At 43.2% G+C, this 23,611-nt stretch overlaps 1 protein-coding gene across 4 annotated transcripts in view; it reads right to left on the minus strand.

Moving 5' to 3' along the window:
- The window catches only part of NRBP1 (nuclear receptor binding protein 1), a 1,787,342-nt gene that overhangs the window by 1,265,753 nt on the left and 497,978 nt on the right, over positions 1-23,611 (minus strand). For all 4 annotated transcript variants that reach the window (XM_044061499.1, XM_044061500.1, XM_044061497.1 and 1 more), the window contains exon 6: positions 17,848-17,888. In XM_044061499.1, coding sequence (XP_043917434.1) covers positions 17,848-17,888 — 41 coding nt within the window. The remainder of the gene's footprint in view (positions 1-17,847; positions 17,889-23,611) is intronic.

The raw sequence follows: 23,611 nt of genomic DNA on the forward strand, positions 1-23,611 counted from the left end.
TATTCATGAGTATTGTTCAATAAGATTTTCATTGGTCAGTTCAAATGAATGGTCAGCATATATATACGCGTGTTAAGTCTGATGAAGTCTAATTCTATGTGACGAAAAACGTGGTGATTGTCAAACGTTTAATAAAGCTGTTAGTAGGTTCTCGGTTGTCCGGTGCAGTTTTGTCCTCACACAGTGCATTTTTTCGTTTAAAAAAGAAACAAGATAACTTGCTGAAAGTTGAAAAACTCCCAATAAAGTCTCGAGCCAAGCTGGAAACCAAGAGATCCATGCCTAGACAAGCTAGATCTGAGGTAATTCCAGCAGTGCATTATGGGATAATAGGTGGAGTCTCGAGCTACTGGAGAACTTTGAGCTTGCTAGTCGTCCGTGTCAGAGCAGAGGATCGACTCCGAACCCATCAGTGATGAATGAACGGCGAGATTGAACAACTTCACGTTTATCAATTTCAACAATTGGCTAAGCTTCTGGTGTCATTCAAAGGGGATCCAGTGTCCGTCAGCATGGGATGACATGCTCGACAAGCCACGCTGCTTCACTAGAAGATGGCTTGCACCTGTCCCCCTTAGGCTTTCGAATATTGGCCAAGGCTCTTGCCAACCCCATAGTACCTTTTTTAGGCAAGTCTCAAAAGAGAAACCCACCACCATAAATAGCACAAGTAACAAAAAAGACTGCTCAATGCCAGAAGTCTAAACCTCAAAATGACGCACTCGAGGCACTCCTCAGTATGGAGAAAATCGATATATGTACAGTAACAGAAACCTGGTTTAAGGCTCAAGAGAGCACCCCAACACTACCAGGCTACAACTCATACCATACATTTCGGCCACAAAACCCAGACCAAAATGCAGAAGGCGGGGGCAAATCCATATTCATCAAGGATACTCACACCTCCAGGTTAGTGGCACAGCACGATGCTTCAGAGATCATCCATGGGCAAAACTGAAATTCAAATTGTAGCTTGCTACAGATCACCCACCATGTCCCAGGACCCCCATTCCACATTTCTGGAAACACTGGGAAACATAAAGGTCCTACCAAACACCCTGATATTGGGTGATTTTAATTACACAAACATTAACTGGGAGACCTATTCAAGTACTAACTCCCTTGCCAAACATTTCCTAGAATTTATAAACTCAAATGCCCTGGATCAACTGGTCAACACCCCCACCAGAGGTGACAACATATTGGACCTGGTCATCACCAACATGGGCAGCCGGTGTTCTACACCGGAGGTCAACCCCTCACTGGTTAGATCTGACCATAAACAAATCACTCTGGATATCCACATTCTGCCCCCACCCTTGGTCAAAGAAACCACTGTGAAAAACTTTTCAAAAGCAAACCTCACGTTACTTAAGACCAAGGTGGAAAGTTTCAAAGCCCCCATGCTAAAGGATAACACTGCCCAAGCTGCAAAATCCTTTACTAATGCACTCTACAGGCACCTACAAGAATGCATGGGTTGTGCTATCCCAAGCAAAACCAAGACTCCCTCCTCTGAGAAAAGGAAACCAGTCTGGTGGACCCCTGCCATAAACAAGCTATACAATAGAAGGAGGAAATTAGTAGAGAAGAGTAAAATCCCAAGAAGGTAAGACATCCCTGATCAGTATCAGCAATAAACTATGATCCCTCATAAAATCATCCAAGGCTAGCTTCGAAAGAAAAATTGCCAAGGACTCCAAAGATAACCACAAGGCATTCTTTAGCTATGTCAAGAATCTAAGTGGCAATTCTCAGATCTGCTCAGAGTCGGTGCAGAATGGTACAAAATACACTGAACGACCGATATAGCAAACATCCTGGCAGACAGGTTCAGTGCAAACTTCACCCCCTCTAACCCCCAAAAGAGCCCATAACCATACCAAAAGAATGTAGTGCCGCTGAAATCACAGACACTCAGGCTAAAATAGCTCCCTCCAAAGCCAAAAACACAGCATCAATGGGACTGGACGGTGTCCCAGGCTGCGTCCTACATGAGCTCAAAGATGAACTAACCCCTCACCTAAACACACTGTTCAAACTTAGCCTCTCCACAGGCTATGACCCCATAGGGTGACGCACAGCAATGGTTATTCTGCTCCACAAAGGTTGAGCCACAACAGACCCCAGGAACTATTGCCCTATAAGCCTTACTAGCGTGGTCTGCAAGGCTATGGATCGCATAATCATGGATCTCATTAACAGAGACATTGGGAACCTCCAAACACTGGACCCTACCCAGTTCGGCTTTGTTAAGGACAGATCATGCCTCCTAAACCTGGTGGACTTCTTTGAGACAATTACCAAGGCTATAGACGTGGGAAAGGTGGTCCACACAGCCTACTTAGACCTCGCAAAGGCCTTCGACACCATTCCCCATTCTGGTATTATAGACAAGCTCACCAGCCTAAACATAAATCCCTACGTCACGAGATGGGTTGCCAACTGGCTCACAGACAGAACCCACATGGTAAGAGTTGCGGGAGCTAGGTCTGACTCTAAACCAATTACAAGTGGCGTTCCCCAGGGCTCAGTCCTAGGACCCCTCCTGTTCGGCATATACTTCTCAGAGGTACAGGCAAGCACAGAAGGTCTATGGCTGACCAAGTTCACACATGACTGCAAACTAGGGGCTATAATTGACTCTCTGGCTGACACAGACATCCTCCAAAAGGGTCTCTCAGACAGATACCTGGTGTCAAAACCATAGCCTCAAGCTAAATGCCAAAAAGTGCACAGTCATCCCTTTTGGAAAAAACAAAAGTATCCACAAACTACCACATAGGTAGTAGCCCCATAAATACGGAAGGCATAATAGGGGATCTGGGGGCCCAAGTAGATAGTAATCTCTCCTTTGATAATCCCATTGCCGAAGTGGTTAGAGAATCCTTCTATGTGGTCCACCTAATCACAAAAGGGTTTGCATCCAGATCAAAAGAGGTCATTGTGCCCCTCTACTCAACACTCATCAGACCCATCATAGAGTACAATGCCCCATTTGGGATGTACCTTACAATACACCTGCAACAGCTGGAAAGACCACAGAAGTACCTCACCAAGAGGATCACTGGCCTCAAACAGATGCCTTATGCAGCTCGACTGAAGAAACTCCAGCTGTACTTGGTTGCATACCACCTACTCAGAGGTGATCTATGCCTGACATACAAGGCCATGTCCAACCCAGAATTGATGGACATGCTACACCTAAAGAAAACCACATCCCCTCGAGCCACGTACTCTAAGGATCTAAACCTCACCACAACAATAAACAGGACGTGCTGGAGGGACAGATTCCTGTCCCAGAGACTTCCCATACTCTGGAACAAGATTCCAATCTAATTAGGCAGAGCTCCTCGCTAACACTCAAGAAAAACCTTGAAGAGTGGATGGGAAATAAAAAGTTTATGCCAGGGATCACTTCAATGGATCTGCTGGACAGAGGCACAGGGAACTAATCTAAGGGGGCGGCGAAAGCCAACACAATTCTGGCTAGGCTTATAAATGCCTTCGGGCAGATAGCCTAGGACCCACCTATGAGAATAACACAGGATCACCTGTTACACATTCCCTAAAAATATTTTTGATCCCTTTTAGGCATCTGTCATTCACACAGTGTAGTGTAAGTTCAGAATGTTCAGAGGAGTGAGAGATCCTTACAGTGTGGTCCTACTCTCATAAGACAAGGGAAGTTTTTGGCAACTGCCCCTGGCCAGATGGCATGAGAAGGGAGAATCAATGGTGCTTTGGCCTAAAGGGGGTCATCAGGAGGACCTTTAGAAATCCTTAAACTTTATTAAGACTCTGATAAATCATACGAAAGGGAGGGATGAGTATGAAAGAACATTTTCTTTTTTGGGAATGAAAAAGCATCTGTTTTAAAGTCCTATTTGCAAAAAAATCCTGGTACAGAAATGCTTTAAGTTCCTGTTATGAACATCAGCAAACAGGTCTACTTTAGAAATTCCCTCACCAATGGGCAATCTACTGGAAGACATCTTGGTGTAACACACACAACAGTCTGTCCTACATCCATTGTCTATTATGACCAACAGTGACTCAGGAGTCTTATCACAGCCATCATTTCCTTCACGCTAATGCGTTTGCACCAGCAGTGAGGTTTTTTACAAGCTCTAGACATCTTGAGATATTACCCAGTCTCCTAGGCAAGTATTCTGAACTTTATAACTAGGAGAAAGGCATTCAGTACTGATAGGTCTAAAAACTGGTCTCCAGATGCTTTCTGTTTTGGGTACTAGAAAAATTATTTGTACTGTTGGAAAGAAGGTACAAATTTATCAGTCCTTGGGACAACATACCTGATAGAATTTGGGGAAACAAATGAGTTTGGTTCTTTAGTGGCAGAGGAACTCGTGACTGAACTAGAAGAGATGCCCTCTGAAACTTGTAGTTGTACTGAAATATTTTAAGAATTCAAGCATCTGATGTTAATGGTTTCCAGACATATAAATGGTACGAAAGACTGCCTGCAAAACCTGATGGATGGCTAGAGTGAGGAGGAGAAGGGGATAATGTCTCAACACACCAATGTATTTTTTTTTCTTTATGAAAAGATGATCCCAGGGTTCCACTCCATTTCCTTTTTAAATTTCCCTGCCATTTTTGAACTGCTCTTTAGAGAACTTCTGCTGAAAAGGTCTGAAGGTTTTACAACAGAAAGGCTCCGAGTTAGAAGCATAATTCCTTTGGTACTTCAGCACAGGGGTTACAAAGATGTTTGTTTGTTTGACAAAGTGCATCAGTATTCCTCTCTCCTCAAAGTACCTCAGCTGATGAATTTCCAAAAAGTTTTCTCAAGACAATCTCAAGGATCTTGCACGTGGACATTAACACCTTCGGGAAAATTTTTGGAGTCAGACCGAAGCATTCCTGTACATCACCACACCGAAGCAGCAGCTCTGGATGCAGCATCCACTATATCATACATATGAGCATACATACACACACAACTGAATGCTTGATGGCTTGGAAGGTCAAATGGAAGACATTTAACAAACTGGATTTAGTGTTTGAACTAGGAAGGCTAAAAATACAATGCTGCATGTCAACAAAAATGGAAAGCAAATTATTTTTAGCTATTGTCCCTATCCAAGAGAACAGCAGCAGGGTCAGCAATGGGGCTTCGGTAAAGCAATGTATGAAAATGATGAATCTTATAAGAGTCTAACTGGTTTCCTTGGAGCAAGGGGTTGTGAATCCAGAGAAGAAACGGCAGCATTAAAATCATCCTCCAAGGTTTGGATAGTTAAAGGATTTGTAGAATCCATACTGAGCAACTCATATCTTTTTTTGAGACTCAAACTTCCCTCTCCTCCCACTTAAAAACACTTTCATCTTAGAAATAGTGGGAGGAGATTTTATCTTTAAGAAAATTGGAGGACAATGTATCCCCAAATTCGGAGTCACAGGGAAGAAAGGAAGAGATCTGTGAAGCCTATTCAAGCCCTTCTTCATCTGATTCGAAGTGGTGTGTGCTGCTCCTGGGCCTTACTGGCTTCTCAAGGAGACTCTCCAGAGGTGCTAGGTAATTCATACCGATGGTCTGAGGGGTATGAAATCTATCTCAGCAAAGCTGTCTAACCCAGCCAGCAGGAAAAAAGGCAGATAAGTGACTATCTTCAGAAATTTCTTTGGATAATTTTCTCTTTGGCTGATGTAAGAATTAAAGGAAAGTCAGAAGGCATAGTTACACATGCCAGATCCTTGAGTTCAGTTTTCAAAAAAATAGTCTAAGAGAATAACCACCTAAGGATAGTCAAAACTTTACATAATTTATAAAGATCATGAATCAGTCTGAAAGGCAAACCAAGTACATGGAGAAAAATGGTGGAAACAATGTGGCCAGCAAAGGAATACAAATGAAGCAAAACAACGTTACATTAAGTGCATAATGTGAAAGCAAAGAGGTTTCTATTACAATGCAAGATGTATATAGTACAACATGCGGTTGGGTCCCAATTCAGTATCTTAAAATCAGCAGAGCAGCATATTTTTGGAAAGGGACCTGCAACGAAAAATGGAGCAGTGGAAGCAAATACTACAAGCACTGATGACTGAAGGTGTTAAAGCTAGGCTTGAAACCTGTAGATGTGTGAAATGGAAACATTCGAGCAAAATGCAACTGTGTAAACATTAACAGATAAATAACACCCTGAACAGATGATGTTTCCTGAACTACAGACTACCATGATTTTAATGTAACTACTACATAAAAAAATAAAATGGGTAACATTTTAAATGGCTGTAAAGTCAAGCATCAAGACATGGGTACAAAATCATCTTAACAGCACTGTCCTGTAGATAATACTTGTAAAGTAACTGAAACCAGAACATCAAAAAGGGAAGAACAACCTGGGAAAGCAGTGCAAAGGCTCCAGAAAGTGGGATGGTCATGAAAAAAAGAACTATGGGTAGAAGGGTAAATGCTTTGGCATGTCATGTAAGTAACCATGCTTACCAAAACCAAAAGACAATAACTAAACAGAAAGTCTCTTCCTCAAGGCGCAAGAGGAAGGTTTGCTGTTTAGGAGTCTCAAATCTTCCATCTTGGAGGACAATGGAGCTCTGAAAATGGCCTATAGAACAAATGCAGCCAAATGTTTATCAGGACTCCCTTATTATAAGCAATGTCATTAAATGTATAACTGTCTACTGAAAGTGAACATTCAAGAGATAAAGAAGCCATGAGAGTTGATAATTCTGCCAATAATCGGATACTGTACATAAACTATCAAAAGAAAACACAAAAGCAAGAAAGTACAGTTGTGTACACTTACCATAAATGTAGATGCTCGATTGTATTCACTGTTGCGGTCATTACATTTGGGTTATCTGCTTGCAGGTTCCCCTAGGTCGGCCTGATTAACAAAGTCTTGGGTCCTGCGTCGGTTGCTGTCCCTCCTTACATGACGTTAGGTCGTTAGGGGTATAAAACATGCAACCAACACCATTACATCAGTTTTTCTTGCCCCAGATGTCAGGTGCCCCCCTAATGGGAAGCAATTAAACACAAAAGCACTAAGACATACCTCCAACAAAAAAGCAAATACACCAAAAAAGCTTTTAAGCACAGTAAAGGAAAGTAGAGGTATAGCCAAAAGAAGTTAGGGGGCTGGAGGGTGGGTAAAGTACAGTTGTGTACACTTACCATAAATGTAGATGTTAAGAGTGTATTCACTGTTGCAGTCATTACATTTGGGTAATCTGCTGGCAGGTTGTCCTCAGTCGACCTGAATAACAAAGTCTTGGGTCCTGCGTCTGTTGCTGTCTCCTCTTCCATGACGTCAGGTCGTCAGGGGTATAAAACATGCAGCCAACGCCATTTTAATCAGTTTTTCTTGCCCCAGATGTCAGGTGCCCCCCAAATGGGGAGCAAAAATATACATATATAAATAAACTGTAAATATATAAATGCACTTTCAGATGCATAAACTTTACCTTCAACTAAAAGCAAACACACCACAAAGGCTTCTGAGTATAGTGAAGGAAAGAAAAGGTATAGAATGAGGGATGGCGGGTGGGTAACCCAGACTGCAACAGTGAATACACTCTAACATCTACATTTATGATAAGTGTACACAACTGTACTATGTTCTTAGTGTTTCACTGTTGCAGTCATTACATTTGGGTAGAATCCCAAAGCTATGGATGGGAGGATGGAACTAAACAGCATTAGGAGCGGCTATAAGGCCCTGCAGGACTGCAGTGGCAAAGCCTGCCCTGGATTTAGAGAAGAGAGGTAAATGATAATGCTTTGTGAAGGTAGCAGCCAGTAGCAGCTTCTAGTATGTCTTTGGTTGGGACCCCTCTGAGAAAAGCTGCTGAAGTAGAGGCAGCCCTGGTGGAATGTGATCTGATCCCCTTGGGCACAAGTTTACCATGATGCAAATAGCAGAAACGAATGCAGTGGCTTATCCATTTAGAAATAGTCCACTTTGATATAGCCTTTCCCTCTGATCCTGCAGCAAATGCTACCAGTAGTTGCCAAGACTTTATTAGAGATTTGGTCCTGTTTAAGTAGAATCTTAGTTGTCTGTGTACATCCAATGAATGCAGAATCCACTCCCCCTTGTTCTGCGGATTTGGGTAAAATGTTGGCAGGTGAATGGTCTGGTTAAGAGCCACACTGGATACCACCTTAGGCATAACAGAAAAATTGGTCCTGAGGACCACCCTGTCCGGGTAAAAAATAATGAGAGACTCCACTGCCATGAGAACCTGTAGTTCTGAAACCCTTCTTGCTGAAGTGACTGCCAAAAGAAAAGCTGTCTTCCAAGATAGAAATTTTATACCTGCAGTAGCTGCTGGTTCAAAAGGAGGCAGGGTGAGTTTTTCCAGCACAAAATTGAGGTCCCACGCAGGAGTTGGTGCTCTCCTGGGAGGCCTTAAATTTTTGGCCCCTCTGAGATGCTGTTTAAGCAGTGGATGAGAAAAGAGGGGAGGGCTCTGTGTTGTAATGAGCCGAGATGGCAGAGGCATGGATTTTTATTTAAGAAAAAGATAGGCCCTTGTCAAGCATCTCAGTTAAGTATTGTAAAATCTTGAGGAATATTGGGCTTTGCTGTGCCTATTCATTGGGCTTGGTTCCAGGCACAGAATCTCTTCCATTTATCAGCATAAGATTTTCTGGTACTAGGCCTTCTGGCTTCCAAAATGACATCCATCACAGGTTTACTGTGAGATGTGGTTTGAATAATTAGCTGATTAGCCTTGCTGCAAGATTCAGAGTTTGTAGCTGAGTGTGCAGAATTTGATAGTACTGCTGAGACAGTAGATGAGGTGATTGAGGCAAGTACCACGGAGGAAGGTGTGACATATTCCTTAGAAGCGGGTACTAGTGCTGGCGAGGCCAGTCTGGATCAATTAGGATCATTTTTAGTTTTTCCTGTCCGACTTTTAGTGACCTTGGAGAGTAGAGGCTGAGGGGGAAAGGCATAGACTGATATGTTTTTCCAGCTGAAGGATAGAGCATCCACTTTCCATGCTTTTTTTTGTGATGAGTTCTTGTGCAGAATTTGTCCAACTGATAGTTTTGGGAAGAGGAAAATAGATCTATGTTTGGGCTCCCCCATTTCTGTGTTAACATGCTGAAGATTTGTGGATCCAGTTTCCATTCGTGCGGGTCCATAAGATTTCTGCTTAGATCGTCTGCCAGAGTATTTTGTTTTCCTGGCAGGAAATGAGTTTGAAGATGTATTTGGTAAGTCAAGGCTGTGTTCCACAAGACCATGGCTAGTCTGCAAAGGGGTAGGAATGTGTACCCCCCTGCTTGTTTATGTACCACGTAACTGTGGTGTTGTCTGTCTTTATCAGTAGTTGTCCTGGATGAAGTAAGTCCTTGAAGGCTGTCAGAGCATTCTTAACAGCTAGCATTTCTTTCTGGTTGATATGCAGATGCATTTGGTTTGGGCTCCATTTGCCCTGAATGCATCTCCCTGACAGGCGCCCCCCCCCCCCCCCCAAGCATAGTCTGATGCGTCTGTAGTTAGGGTTTGGGTGGCAGGGGGGAAGAGTGAATGACAGTCCCTTGTTTTGGTGACATGTCTCTGTCCACCAAAGAAACTCCTGTTGTAGGCAGGGAATGAGAGGAATCATTGTTTCCAGGCTGTGACAATGCTGACTCCATAATACCACTGAAATTTCCGCATATGCAGTCTCGCATATGGAATTAGTAGAATGCAGGATGCCATGAACCCCAAAGCCTGCAGAATTTGTCTTGCAGATAACTGGGTTTTTGTTGCCATTTGTTTGAAGTATGCTGTCAATTGCCTTTGTCTGGCGTGAGGTAAGCCATCTGGGCAGTTGTATTCAAGCTTGCACCCAGGAATGTAATTATTTGAGAGGGTACCAGTTGTGATTTCTTTTCGTTTATGGTGTACCATAGGCATGCTAGAAGCCTTTTTACAAACGCCAGATGTTGAAGAGTGCCCTTGTCCTCTGCTTGAATGAGACAGTCGTCCAGATAAGGATAAATTTGAATGCTTCTTTGCCTGCAGAATGCAATTACTGGTGCCAGGCACTTTGTAAAGTTCCTGGGCGCAGTAGATAAGCCAAAGGGCAGTGCAGAGGATTGGTAATGCAAAAAACCTGCTTTGTAGCGAAGGTATCTTCTGCATGATTCCCTTATTGGGATATGCAGGTATGTCTCTTAAGTCTAGAGTTACTAACCAAGCATTCTTGTCTAGCATAGGAAGTAGCTGTTGTAAAGTCAGCATTTTGAATTTTGGAATGTCCAGGAACGTGTTCAGAATCATTAAGTCCAGTATTGGTCGCCTTGAATTGTCTTTTCTGGGTACCAAGAAAAGTCTTGAATAAAATCCTTGTCCTTTTTCCTTTTCTAGTACCGGCTGAATAGCCCCCATATCCATGAGGGACATGACTTGTTTCTGGGCCTCTGCCCACTGGTTTTGTAACAGATCCAGCCATCCATTTGGAATTGGCAAAGTATGGAAATGAAATCTGTACCCCTGGGATACTATGTTTAATACCCACTTGCCCTGGGTAACTAACTGCCAATTCTGAGCATGAAGTGCTAACTTTCCCCCAAGGGGGCTGCCAAAAGACAAGTGCTTGGAGATGGTAGAGAAAAGTCATTGAGACGGCTTACTGTAGGGTTGTGCTTAGTTTCCTCCAGATTTCGAGGTGGAGGCACCCCATTGCTTTGACCTGTAAGAACCCTGTGACTGATATCTGGAACCTTTTGAGCACATGGGTTTGCCCTGAGTGGCTCTGTTGGGCACAGGAAAGGACCAATTTTTAGTAGGCCAGTGCCTACTGAACCTGGGTGGCTGCACTTGCAAGAAATCTTTTGCAGTTTGCATAGATTGAGTTTTGTCTTCCATTTTCTTTCAAACCTCTTCTGCCTTATTACCAAACAGAGTATTATGCTGCAAACGGGCATCCAACAATTTAGCTTTAACATGATCAGGCAGCTTTTGCTCCTTACGCCAGGCATGCCTTCTAATCACAGATCCAGTAATGGCGGCCCTACAAGAAGCCTCCAAGGAATCAAAACCACATTGCAAATATGCTTTCCAACCTGTTTTGCTGAATGCAATAAATCCTGTAACTCTATTTTCCACACAATCAGAAATCAACATAATTTTCTGTTTCACTAAGCTCATAACATGTTGATATTTAAGCATATGAAACTGGCAGTTTAAAGCCCTGATTGCCAAGGTTGCAGACGTATAAACCTTCTTATCCCATCTATCCAGCGCCCTGGAATCTCTATCAGAAGGGGTAGGATTTTTGGCAGTAGAAGCCTTAACACCCTTGGGACCCTGAGAAATAGTCTCAGGATAAGAAGCAGGATTTTTGAAAAGAAATTTGCGGGAGTCAGGAACCCTGTAATATCTGTCTGGCTTACTAGGAGCCAGAGGCAGGGAATCAGGAGCCATGCTCGATTCCGAGAACACATCATCAACAATGTCTAATACAGGAGGTATAGCCAAAGGCCTATGCTGACGAAGAAGGAAATCCCCAAGTCTCTTTTTTGATTCAGAGAAGTCCTGACTCTTCCAGTGAAAATGTTCCCTTAAAGTATGCAAAGTCTCTCCAAAAGAGTAATCCTCAAGAGGAGATGCAGATGGGATGGATTCCTCTGCATCAGAATCCTCATAGGGTGGAAGAAATGGAAACCTGATCTGAAGATTCATAATCAGTGCCTTGCCCAGGCCTCTTAGCAGGGGGGGGGGGGGTGACCCCTGATCAACGTAATTAAATCCTCAGCCATTTTGATCATCTGTTTTTCAGGAATAGGGGCCTGAGCACGTGGCTCATGCATCGGTTTTTTAGACATAGAAGTTGTTTTTGATGTTGATTTTGTTGCTGGCGGTTTAATGTACAAATGTTGAGGCCTGAAAACACCCTCAGAAGCCGGTGCCTGCTCAGCAGCTCCAGATCCATCCAAGGGAGAGATATCCGTGAGTTCAATACTTGCAAATCTCACGGCATACCACACTCCAAATGGGTCTCGGTAGAGGCCTGCGACTCTAAAGTAGCGGGTATCAGGGGCTCCGAACGCGCCTCACCGAGTACCAGCGAATTGGCAACTGGCTTAGGAGAAGCTTAGTCACCAGTTTTGGACCTCGACGGTCTATCTCTGCCTTTTTCCTTGTGTTTTTTGTGAATTCCAGTAGTCGGATAGCTAACCGACGACATTTCAGGGTAGTTAAATCTTGAACCAAAATATTTAGAAGCAAAAATATACAGACACTTAATAGTGCACTGGTTAAATCTAGCACAAAACTGAAAGCAAGGCATGTTGTGATCAGGGCCTAGGCAAAGAATACAGTACAAATGAAAATCCTTATGAGGTATTTGCTTCCCACAAGTAATGCAATTATTAACTTTTACTGACATCGGTAAGGAGCAAGAAAAAGTTTCCCCTATAGCTTTAGTTTGAAGACTTCGGTTCTGAAACTCAAAAACAAAAATTCCAGGAGTCGGCCGACCGGCACTTGCGAACTGTTTCTGCTTCGGGCACCGCGCGGCAAGAAAGACTGAATAAAATGGCGTCTGCTTCATGTTTTATACCCCTGACGACCTAACGTTACGGAAGAGGAGACCGCAATCGAAGCAGGACCCAAGACTTTGTTATTCAGGCCAACTGAGGGCAACCTGCCAGCAGATAACAAAAATGAAATGACTGCAACAGTGAAACACTAAGAACATGCAGGACTGCAACAGTGAAGACACTCTAACATCTACATTTATGGTAAGTGTACACAACTGTACTGTGTTCTTCATGTTTCACTGGTGCAGTCATTACATTTGGGTAGATTCCCAAGGCTATGGTTGGGAAGAGGAATTTAGATAGCATTAGGGCCAGCTATAAGGCCCTGCAAGACTGCAGTGGCAAAGCCAGCTTTGGATTTGGAGAAAATTGGCAAATGATAATGCTCGGTGAAAGTATGACAGAACTCCAGATAGCAGCTTCTAGTATGCCCCTGGTAGGGACGCCTCTGAAAAAGGCTGAAGAGGTAGATGCAGCCCTGGTGGAGTGAGGTCTGATCCCCTGGGGGATAGGTTTTCCATGGTGCTTATAGCAGAAATGAATGCAATGGCTCATCCATTTAGAAATGGTTTGCTTTGAAATAGCCTTCCCCTCTGCCCCTGCAGCAAATGCCACCAGCAGTTGTTCAGATTTCCTTTGAGGTTTAATCCTGTACAAGTAGAATCTAAGTTGTCTGTGCACATCTAAGGAATGCAGTATCCATTCCCCTTTATTCTGTGGATTGGGAAAGAAGGTTGGCAAATGAATGGACCGATTAAGAGCCACACTGGATACCACCTTGTGGCATGAAGAATGGATTGGTTCTGAGGGACACCCTGTCCGCATGAAAGATAATGAAAGGCTCCACTGCCATAAGGGCCTGTAATTCAGATACCCTTCTAGCTGAAGTGATTTCTAAAAGGAAAGCTGTTTTCCAAAAATAAATTTTAAGTCGGCAGTAGCAGCTGGCTCGAAAGGAGGTAGAGTCAGTTTCGCCAAGACCAAATTAAGGTCCCATGCTGGGGTTAGAGCTCTCCTGGGTGGTCTCAAATTTCTGGCCCCTCTGAGGAACTGCTTGAGCAGTGGATGAGAGAAGAGGGGAGGTTCTGTGTTATAATGAGCCGAAATGGCTGAGGCATGGATTTTAATGGAGGAAAAAGACAGGCCCTTGTGAAGCATCTCAGTTAAGTATTGTAAAATCTGAGGTACATTGGGCACTGCTGTGCTCATCCCTTGAGATTGGTTCCAGGCACAGAATCTTTTCCATTTTTCAGTATAAGATTTTCTAGTACTAGGCCTCCTTGCCTCTAAAATGATATCCATAACAGGTCTGCTGAGGGATGGTAAAAGAGAGATTAAGTAATTCGTCAGGCTGCAAGGTTCAGTGTTGGAAGCTAAAGGTGCAGAATCTGGTTCTCCTGCTGAGACAGCAGGGAAGGAGTTTGAGGCAGGTGCCATGGAGATAACCGTGACACACTGCGCAGGAGGGGGTACCAGTGTTGGCGCAGCAAGTCTGGAGCAATCAAAATCATCCTTGATTTGTCCTGTTTGATTTTTAGTAGTACTTTGGAGAGCAGAGGCGGGGGGGGGGGGGGCATAGACTGATAGGTTTTTCCAGCTGAAGGACAGGGCATCCACTTCCCAGGCTCGTTTGTGGGGAGTCCTTGTGCAAAATTTGTCCAATTGGTAGTTCTGGGGAGAGGCAAACAGATCTATATCTGGGCTCCCCCATTTGCTTGTCAACATGTTGAAAATCCTTGGTTCCAGTTTCCACTCATGTGGGTCCATGAGATTTCTGCTTAGTCTGTCTGCCAGTGTATTTAATTTTCCTGGCAGGAATTGAGCTTGTAGGTGCACTTGGTAGCGCAAGACTGTGTTCCACAATGCCATGGCTAGTCTGCAGAGGGGGTAAGAATGTGTACCTCCCTGCTTGTTTATGTAACACATAACAGTGGTGTTTGTCAGTCTTTACCATTAGTTTGTCCTGGAAGAATGTGGTCCTTGAAGGCTGTCAGAGCATTCTGTACAGCTAACATTTCTTTTTGATTGATATGCAGGTGCATTTGACTTGAGTTCCATTTGCCCTGAATGCACTTCCCTGCCAGGTGAGCCCCCCGTGCATAGTCTAATGCATCTGTTGTTAGGGTTTGGGCGGCTGGGGGTGGTGTGAAAGGTAGTCCCTTGTTTTGGTGGCAGGCCTCTGCCCACCAAAGGAACTCTAGGCGTAGGCAAGGTAGGACAGGAATCATTGTTTCTAGGTCTTGACAATGTTGACACCATAGGCTTTTTAGATACCACTATAGTTTCCTCATATGCAGTTTTGCATATGGAATTAGAAGAATGCAGGAGGCCGTGAACCCCAAGGCTTGCAGTATTTGTCTTGCAGATAAGCAGGGTTTTTGTGGCCACTTGTTTAAAGTAGGCTGTCAAATGAATTTGCTTTTCTGGCGTGAGGTAAGCCATCTGGGAAGGTGTATTCAAGCTTGCTCCCAGGAATATAATTTGACAGGGCGCCAGATGTGATTTCTTTTCGTTTATGGTGTACCCCAGACAAGTTAGAACCCTTTTTACAAAGGCCAGATGATTCAAAAGTATGTCCTGGCTTTCTGCCTGAATTAGACAATCGTCCAGGTATGGGTATATTTGAATATTTCTTTGCCTGCAAAACGCAATAAAGACAGTTTACCACAGGAGGGAGTCTTATTATTCCCAGACTTTGAAGTCAAGGCCCCCCACTGCTTAGTTCTGAGAGTCCCCTGGGACTGAAAACTGGGGTTTTTGCTGTGTCTGGCTTTGGCTTGAGAAGACCTGGAAGGGGCTGGAAAGGACCAATTCTTAGAGGGCCAGTGCCTACTAAATCTAGGAGGCTCAACTTGTTAAAAATCTTTAACAGTTTGCACAGATTTAGCTTTATCTTCCATCTTTTTAAGAACTTCCTCAGCCTTGTTGCCAAACAGGCAGTCCTGATTTAAAGGAGCATCCAACAATTTAGCCTTAACATGATCAGGCAAATATTGCTCCTTAAGCCAAGCATGCCTTCTGAGCACAGACCCAGTAACAGCAGCCCTGCAAGAGTCCTCTAATGAATCAAAACCACATTGCAAAGTATGTTTAACAACTTGTTTGGCAGAATGCATTAAATCCTGTAATTCTTTATTTTCCACACAGTCAGGAATCAACATAATTTTCTGTTTAAGCAGTCCAATAACATGTTGCTGATATTTTAACATATGAAACTGGCAGTTTAAAGCCCTAGTGGCCAAGATTACAGAAGTGTAAACCTTCTTACCCCATCTATCCAGCACCCTGGAATCTCTATCAGAAGGGATAGGATTTTTAACAGTAGAAGTCTTAATGCCCTTGGGCCCCTGTGAAATAGTCTCTGGATCTGCAACAGGATTTCTGAAAAGGAACTTGTGGGACTCGGGAACCCTGTAGTATCCGTCAGGTTTTCTGGGAGCAGGAGGCAGGGAATCTGGGGCCAAACTAGATTCTGAGAAAGCATCATCAACAATGTCTTGTACAGAAGGAATAGCTAAAGGCCTATGCGGAGGTAGGAGAAGGAAATCCCTAAGCCTCTATTTTGAATCAGAAAAATCCTGGCTTTCTCAGTGGAAATGCTCCCTTAGAGTATGCAAGGTTTCCCCAAAAGAAAAATCCTCAGGAGAGGAAGCAGAGGGAATAGAGTCCTGTGCATCAGAATCCTAAGTAGATAAGGGCAAATCCAGATCATCAGAAGAGTCAGAAAAAACAGAATCCTGATCAGAAGATTCATAATCAATCTCAGTCCTAGGCCTCTTAGAAGGGGGGGGGGTTGGCTACCCCCGATTAGAGTTATTAGATCTTCAGCCATTCTTATCATTTGTTTTTTAGGCATAAAGGCCTGAGCATGTGGCCTGGGCGTCGGTTTTTTAGACAGGGATCGAGATTTAGGCCTAAGTAACGAAGGAGGCGTTGATTTAATATGCAAGTCCATAGGCCTGATTACACCCTCAGAAGCCAGTGCCTGCACAGCGGCTCTGGACCCATCCAAGGTAGAGACATCCACGGGTTCCATAGTTGAAGCATCTCGCAGCATACCGGACTCTGAATGGGTCTCAGTAGAGGCCTGCAAATCAGAAGTAGCGAGTATCAGGGGCTGCGAACACACCTCACTGAGTACTGGCGAACTGGCGACTGGCTTAGGAGAAGCGTCGACGGCAGTTTTGTACCTTGGCGGCCTGTCTCTGTCTTTATCTTTGCGTTTTTTTCGGAATCCCAGTAGTCAGACGGCTAACCAATGACATTTCTGGATAATTAAACCGAGATTCGAAATATTTAGAGGTGAAAATATACAGACGATGGATAGTGTGTTGATTAAATAAAGCACAAAACCGACAGCAAGGTACGTCATGCTCAGGGCCCAGGCAAGGAATACAGTACGAATGAAAATCTTTATGAGGTATTTGCTTTCCACAAGTAATGCAATTATTAACTTTTACTGACATCGGTAAGGAGCAAGAAAAAGTTTCCCCAACAGGGTACTTAGCTTTAGTTGAAGACTTCAGTTCTGAAACTCAAAAACGAAAATTTCAGGAGTCGGCCGACCGGCACTTGTGAACTGCTTCTGCTTCGGGCACCGCACATCAAGACAGACTGGTGTAATGGCTTTGGCTGCATGTTTTATACCCCTGACAACTTGACGTCATGGAAGAAGGGACAGCAACCGATGCAGGACCCAAGACTTTGTTAATCAGGCAGACTGAGGGCAACCTGCAAGGAGATAACCCAAATGTAATGACTGCAACAGTGAAACACGAAGAACATCAAATATATTGCATTATGAAGACATCTACAGGTTTCAGAAAGCATGATTTAAGTAGTGATGAAATGCTCAGTACGTCAGTTAAATGCAACAAAATGCAAAGGATGGCTGGCATTAGGACAGAATCATGCTTGGAATCTAGGTTTCAGGCTAGAATAAATATCTCGCCTAAATCTGTGAAAGAAGGACTACAGAACAGCAAGCATCATGATGCATGCTTGTTGCACTACGGAAAGAAAAAACGGTGAGAAAGCAAACAGTTTAGCATTTTCTAGTTTTTCCTGGAGCTGAAAGGGAGTAAGTTTCTACACCCTTGGACAAAACCAGCTACTAAAAGCAAACCCTAAATAAATACCCACCAACTTAAATCTAATGATAACATGACTGCTCTATCAACAACTGACTTCTAAGGCACAATAGCAGACCACATGCAGCCCCGGATTACTAGCAACCATATGGCTATTTTTGCTCAACATTATAATAGAAATGTCATTATAAAAATAATAAAACAAACAGATAACTGAATTACCTGAGTGCTGAAAGGATCTGAGTACACCATCGTTTCCAAGCCTGTAAATTGTTAAAAACAAAAGGTCTGAGAAAAATCTGTTACCTGTAAACAGGTATTTAACATAACTAGGAAACATTTATTATTCAAAAGAAGCATTACGAAGCACATGTAACAAATGTAAAAACTACTTAAAAAAAGTTAGAAATAGACCATTAAAATGCCTACAAATTAACTCCAAAAGGAAATGCAACCACATAAATCTCACACTGACCCACCTGCTAGTATAATAACCAATTTACAATTACAGTAGCCAGCAACCATGGATCAATCACTGATGCACACATATTTCATGAAAGCTGGCTAGAAGAGAAAGGTCAGGTCTCTCAAATGCATCCAGCTCCCCACAGAAAGAGTAGAAATGAAACACTGACACCTTCTGGAGCTGAAAAGGAATAAGAACATCAGCTGGCTGAAGATGGAGGTGCTTCATCCAAAATATTAGGACTGGACTTCTCATTCACCAGATTACCTTCTCCCGTTCCTGTATGGTATCCGAAGAAACATCCACATTTCTACACCTTTAACTGTTAAAGGGATTTAGAGAAAGCAGGAAAGAAAAAAAAAGAAGAGCAGAACTTGGACGTCTTCATTTAAGAAGGCTTGCAGCATCCTAGAAGGCCTTGCCAAGTCTTATGCAGTATAATGCTCTCAATGGAAAATGCTCATCTCCCCATAAACAAAACCTTTAGAAGACGGTCTCTTATGTGTACCTAATGCTTACATAAAATCTTGTAGATTAGTTACTTTTGAAATACCTCAAAAAATACCTGCACAAAAACTTCAAACTATCAATAAAATTATGTAAAATGCTAGAAAGGGGTATACTCTTCAAACAGCTTTTTTGGCTTGAACTAATTTGCTAGCAGGCTGACTGGCCTTTTCAGCAGGAGTTTGCCATGTGGCTACTTCCTTTTACAGCCTACTTCTCGAACTGCCATGGGAAAAGACAGTACTTCAGGGACCTAGGTTAATGCCAGAAAACTGCCAGCAGACTGATGCAGCCTTCACTTTTATTTTCTTCACAAAAACCTTAATCCTGGTAAAATAACAGTTTCTATTTCTGCATCTCTCTCTCTCGCTCTAAAGCCACTGATATCGCCTCTCTTCCCATCCTTATTTCACACTTACATAGCATTGGTTCCCCCCTTGCTTCATACTTTGTGGTCTTCTACACCAGTACTCCCATACATCACCAGGTCACCAGTCCCTCATGTCATCCTCATAACAAACACTAATTTTTTCAGGCTATGGCCAGTGTGGAACTCGAGTGCCCTGGAAGTATAGATGATAAATGCTTCCATAAAAGAGATGGATTTTTATGTTATGACCTATCCTTTTGACCCTCCTCCTTGACTACATCCATCCCAGAATCATCAGACGACTACTCCCTCTCTTGGTCCATGCCTCACCTCAGGGAGCAGAGAAAAATAAGACCCTCACCCCTAAGACAGGCACACCCATCCGTCCCAGCCAGTGCCTCAGACATCCAAGCCGCTAATCAAGCCTAGGTTGCTTGGTGGGAGTTAGGTAGGGCTTTATCCCTCTATGCCACATCGTTGGCCCATGTTGACTTGGCTTTAATCATGAAACCATTAACAGATTTTCAAGCCATCTCAAACTAGATGCAATTTCTTCACTATAAAGAAGTGACCGCTAAAGCTGTTCTCAACAGTCCTGTGGTACTTCATGAATTTTCTAATAAATTAAAAATAGACAGCTAGTAAAATTATACATACTGCCTGTCACCCTGTTCATTTTCATTCACAATGCAGATTACTCAACAACCTTTAATTCTAAGGTACAAATATTGTAAAGTGTGGTCTAGTTACTACTAAACACGAACAGAATAAAGGCTCCGTTATCTGCAAACTAACTCCACTTCTATTGTGTCAGGTGAACTTCACATCCTTTCAAACAGTGCCAGTACAGAGATGGTCAACAATAACAAATTACTGGGTGTTATCACTGGCTAAATACTACACAAAAAGCAAGTAAAATTAAGTCTCTTGCACAGTTTCTAAATGATCAAGCATACACAACTACTGCAAGCACTTTTCCGACAAGCATTTTATACCCTTTCCAATACTCACTAATCCCCTCACAGCAATTTATCTAAATAAGAGCTGTGCTACAACAAAATCACCAAATCTGCTGCCTACCTTTACTTGTTCTTTAGGCCTTTCTCACAGCTTCATTTTACCATGGAATGGAAGATATTACTGTATAGCAAGCTACATGAAACAAACTCATCAGTTAACAATTTCTACCACAAATAAGGCCCATCGTAATCTACACTACTTATTAAATGCCTGGTCACTCAGCTTACAATCACAACAGACCCTAAAAATGCGCAAGTTATCAAGATGCATCACTCTTCACAGAGTAAACGGCTACAGAAACAGACCACCCCTTACTTGAAATCATGCAAACCCCCTACAGTAAATAGTTCAAAAGCATATTAAAACCTTATTTCAAATTGAAACGTTACAAAACTGTAACCTATGATATCGCATAACTACCAAGTACTGTTAACTTGCCATGCCCACCTAGGATATAACCAGCAGCCCACAAATTCCTGTCTACCCATCTCACGACCATTCTCAAAAGCCTCTTATTCCTATCCCTATGCTATTCTAGTAATCTAACACTTTCCTCTTATAAACTTTCTTCACCTCAATGAAGAATGACTTCTCTCATTTTACTAGCTCCTCGCTTCTTCTAATAATGCTCTAATTACATTATACCCCCATGCTCTTCCTCCACCTCATAACTTCTCCCACACTCTCCCATTCATCTCTACAATCTTCTCCTCTATTTCTCTCCTGTGTGCTTCTCTTATCCCACTAATCTTGGTCTAGCCATTCTTCCATACTTTTCCCTTCACATCTTATGGAAATCCTCTTCCTTGTATTTGGATGTGTGTGCACATACCGATGTATACTTGTGTGTGTGTGTGTGTGTGTGTGTGTGTGTGTGTGTGTGTGTGTGTGTGTATTTATATACACACACACTTGCATATATACATACACATGTACACACTTGTATGCACACACGCATACAGTAAGTGTTACATCACACACACAACAAATATGCGTGCACATAATGAATTATTTTTCTTTCCACTAGTAATTAAACTCCAACTCCAAAATGATCAGCTCTTGAATGCCGATACATTCCTTTACTTTTGAAGAGGCTTTTCTCCATTCTGACAGCACGTGATGTCAATCAGCATCATAAGTAACAGGTTACAAATGGCAATGGTCTAGCCCGACAGAAGTGTGCATTCATACTGAATTCTTTAATTTGCCACTTGACATGCACATTAATGTAGTTCGGAATTGTATAAAGTACAGTTTTGTACCTACCATAAATGTAGATGTTAGAGTGTTCACCCTGCTGCAGTCATCACACTTGGGTTATCCTGTCGTCAGGCGGTACCGCAGTCGGCCGGAATTCCAAAGTCTTGGCCCGGCGTCGGTTGCTGTCGTCTCTTCCCTGACGTCAGAGCGCCAGGGGTATATATAATGCAACCGACGCCATTTTCTTCAGTTTTTCTTGCCCCAGATGTCAGGTGCCCCCAAAAAGGTGGACAGAATTAGTACCAAATGGAGTGAACACTGCACAAACACAAACTCCCTTCAGCTATAAGCAAATACATCAGTAAGGCACAGAAGAGATTTTGCCAGAAGATCAGAGGGGATGGAGGGAGGGTAACCTGGACTGCAGCAGGGTGAACACTCGAACATCTACATTTATGGTAGGTACAAAACTGTACTATGTTCATCGTGTTACCCTGCTGCAGTCATCACACTTGGGTTGAATCCCAATGCTAAGGTGCGGGGAGGAATCACAGAGGGTTAGTGGAGGCAATAAGGCCCTGCAGAACTGCAGTGGCGAAGCCCGCCCTGGACTTACGAGTAAAGAGGTAAGTGATAGTGTTTGGTAAAGGTGTGTACTGAACTCCAAGTTGCAGCTTCTAAAATTTCCTTGGTTGGAACCCCCCTGAGAAAGGCTGTAGAGGTAGTTGTTGCCCTGGTAGAGTGGGATCTAATGGTAGCAGGAACTGGTTTCCCATGATGGGTATAGCAGAAACGTATGCAATGACCTATCCATTTAGAAATGGCTTGCTTAGATATAGCCTTCCCTTGAGAAGCTGTAGCATAGGATACAAAGAGCTGGTCAGTTTTTCTGAAAGCCTTAGTTTTGTCCAAGTAGTAACGAAGCTGCCTGTGAATGTCCAAGGAATGCAGGAGTCTCTCACCTTTGTTCTGTGGATTGGGGAAGAAGGTGGGTAAGTGGATGGTTTGATTTAAAGCTACACTGGAAACCACCTTAGGCATAAAGGAAGGATTAGTTCGTACAGAAACTCTGTCTTGATGAAAAATGAGGAAAAGTTCCACTGCCATTAGTGCCTGTTGCTCTGAGACTCTCCTAGCTGAAGTTATTGCTAGGAGCAGGGCAGTCTTTCATGATAGGAACTGAAGATCTGCAGAGAAAGCTGGTTCAAAGGGAGGTAGTGTTAGTTTTTCCAGAACAAAGTTGAGGTCCCATGTTGGTGTAGGAGCTCTCCTGGGTGGTCTAATGTTTTTTGCCCCTCTGAGGAACTGCCTTAGAAGAGGATGTGAAAATAAAGGTGGATCCGTGTTGTAGTGAGCTGAAATAGCTGAAGCATGGATTTTAATTGTGGAAAAGGAAAGTCCTTTGTGCAACATCTCAGCTAAATACTGTAGAATGTGAGGCATGTGAGGCTGAATTGTGTCTTGGCCTTTAGCTTGGTTCCAGGCACAAAACCTTTTCCATTTGTCCGAATAAGCCTTCCTGGTGCTTGGCCTCCTGGCTTCCAGAATAACATCCAGAACTGCTTGTGAAAGAGGAGCTGGTTGAATGTTTAGTTGATCTGCCATGCAGCCAGATTTAAAGTTTTGAGCTGGCTGTGAAGAATCTGTTTTGTTGTGTGAGCAAATGGGGTATTTGAGGCAATATCCATGGTGGGCTGTGGGCCATATTTTTCAATAGCGGGTACCAGTGCTGGCGTGGCCAGTCTGGGGCTATGAGAATCAGTCGTGGTCTCTCCTTTTTGACCTTCAAAAGAACCTTTGTGAGGAGAGGCAATGGAGGGAAGGCATATGCTGTCAGGTTTTTCCAACTGAAAGAGAGAGAGTCCACTTTCCATGCTTGATGGTGGAATGTCCTTGTACAAAATTTTGTCAGTTGGTAGTTTTGAGGACTGGCAAACAGGTCTATGTTTGGAAGGCCCCATTTTTGAGTTATCATTGCAAATATTTGTGGATCTAGTTTCCACTCGTGAGGATCTTTGATGTTTCTACGGAGGTCGTCTGCCAATGTGTTCTTCTGTCCTGGCAGGAATTGAGCTTGTAACTGGACTTGGTAGGCCAGAGCTGTGTTCCATAAGATCATTGCTTGCCTGCATAGAGGGTAGGAATGTGTACCCCCTTGTTTATGTACCACATTACTGTGGTGTTGTCCGTCTTTATTGCAAGTTGTCCTGGATGTAATAGATCCTTGAAGGCTGTCAGAGCTTTCTGTATAGCTAGCATCTCTTTTTGATTTATGTGCAGATTTCTTTGATCTGCAGTCCATAGGCCTTGAATGCATTGTCCTGCCATGTGTGCCCCCAGGCGTAGTCTGAAGCATCTGTTGTGATAGTCTGCCTGGCTGGGGGCAAGGTGAAAGGCTGACCCTTGTTGAGGTGACATGCCTG

Source organism: Protopterus annectens, chromosome 2.part0, assembly GCF_019279795.1.
Source record: "Protopterus annectens isolate FY-2018-M chromosome 2.part0, PAN1.0, whole genome shotgun sequence".
Classification (NCBI taxonomy): domain Eukaryota; kingdom Metazoa; phylum Chordata; order Ceratodontiformes; family Protopteridae; genus Protopterus; species Protopterus annectens.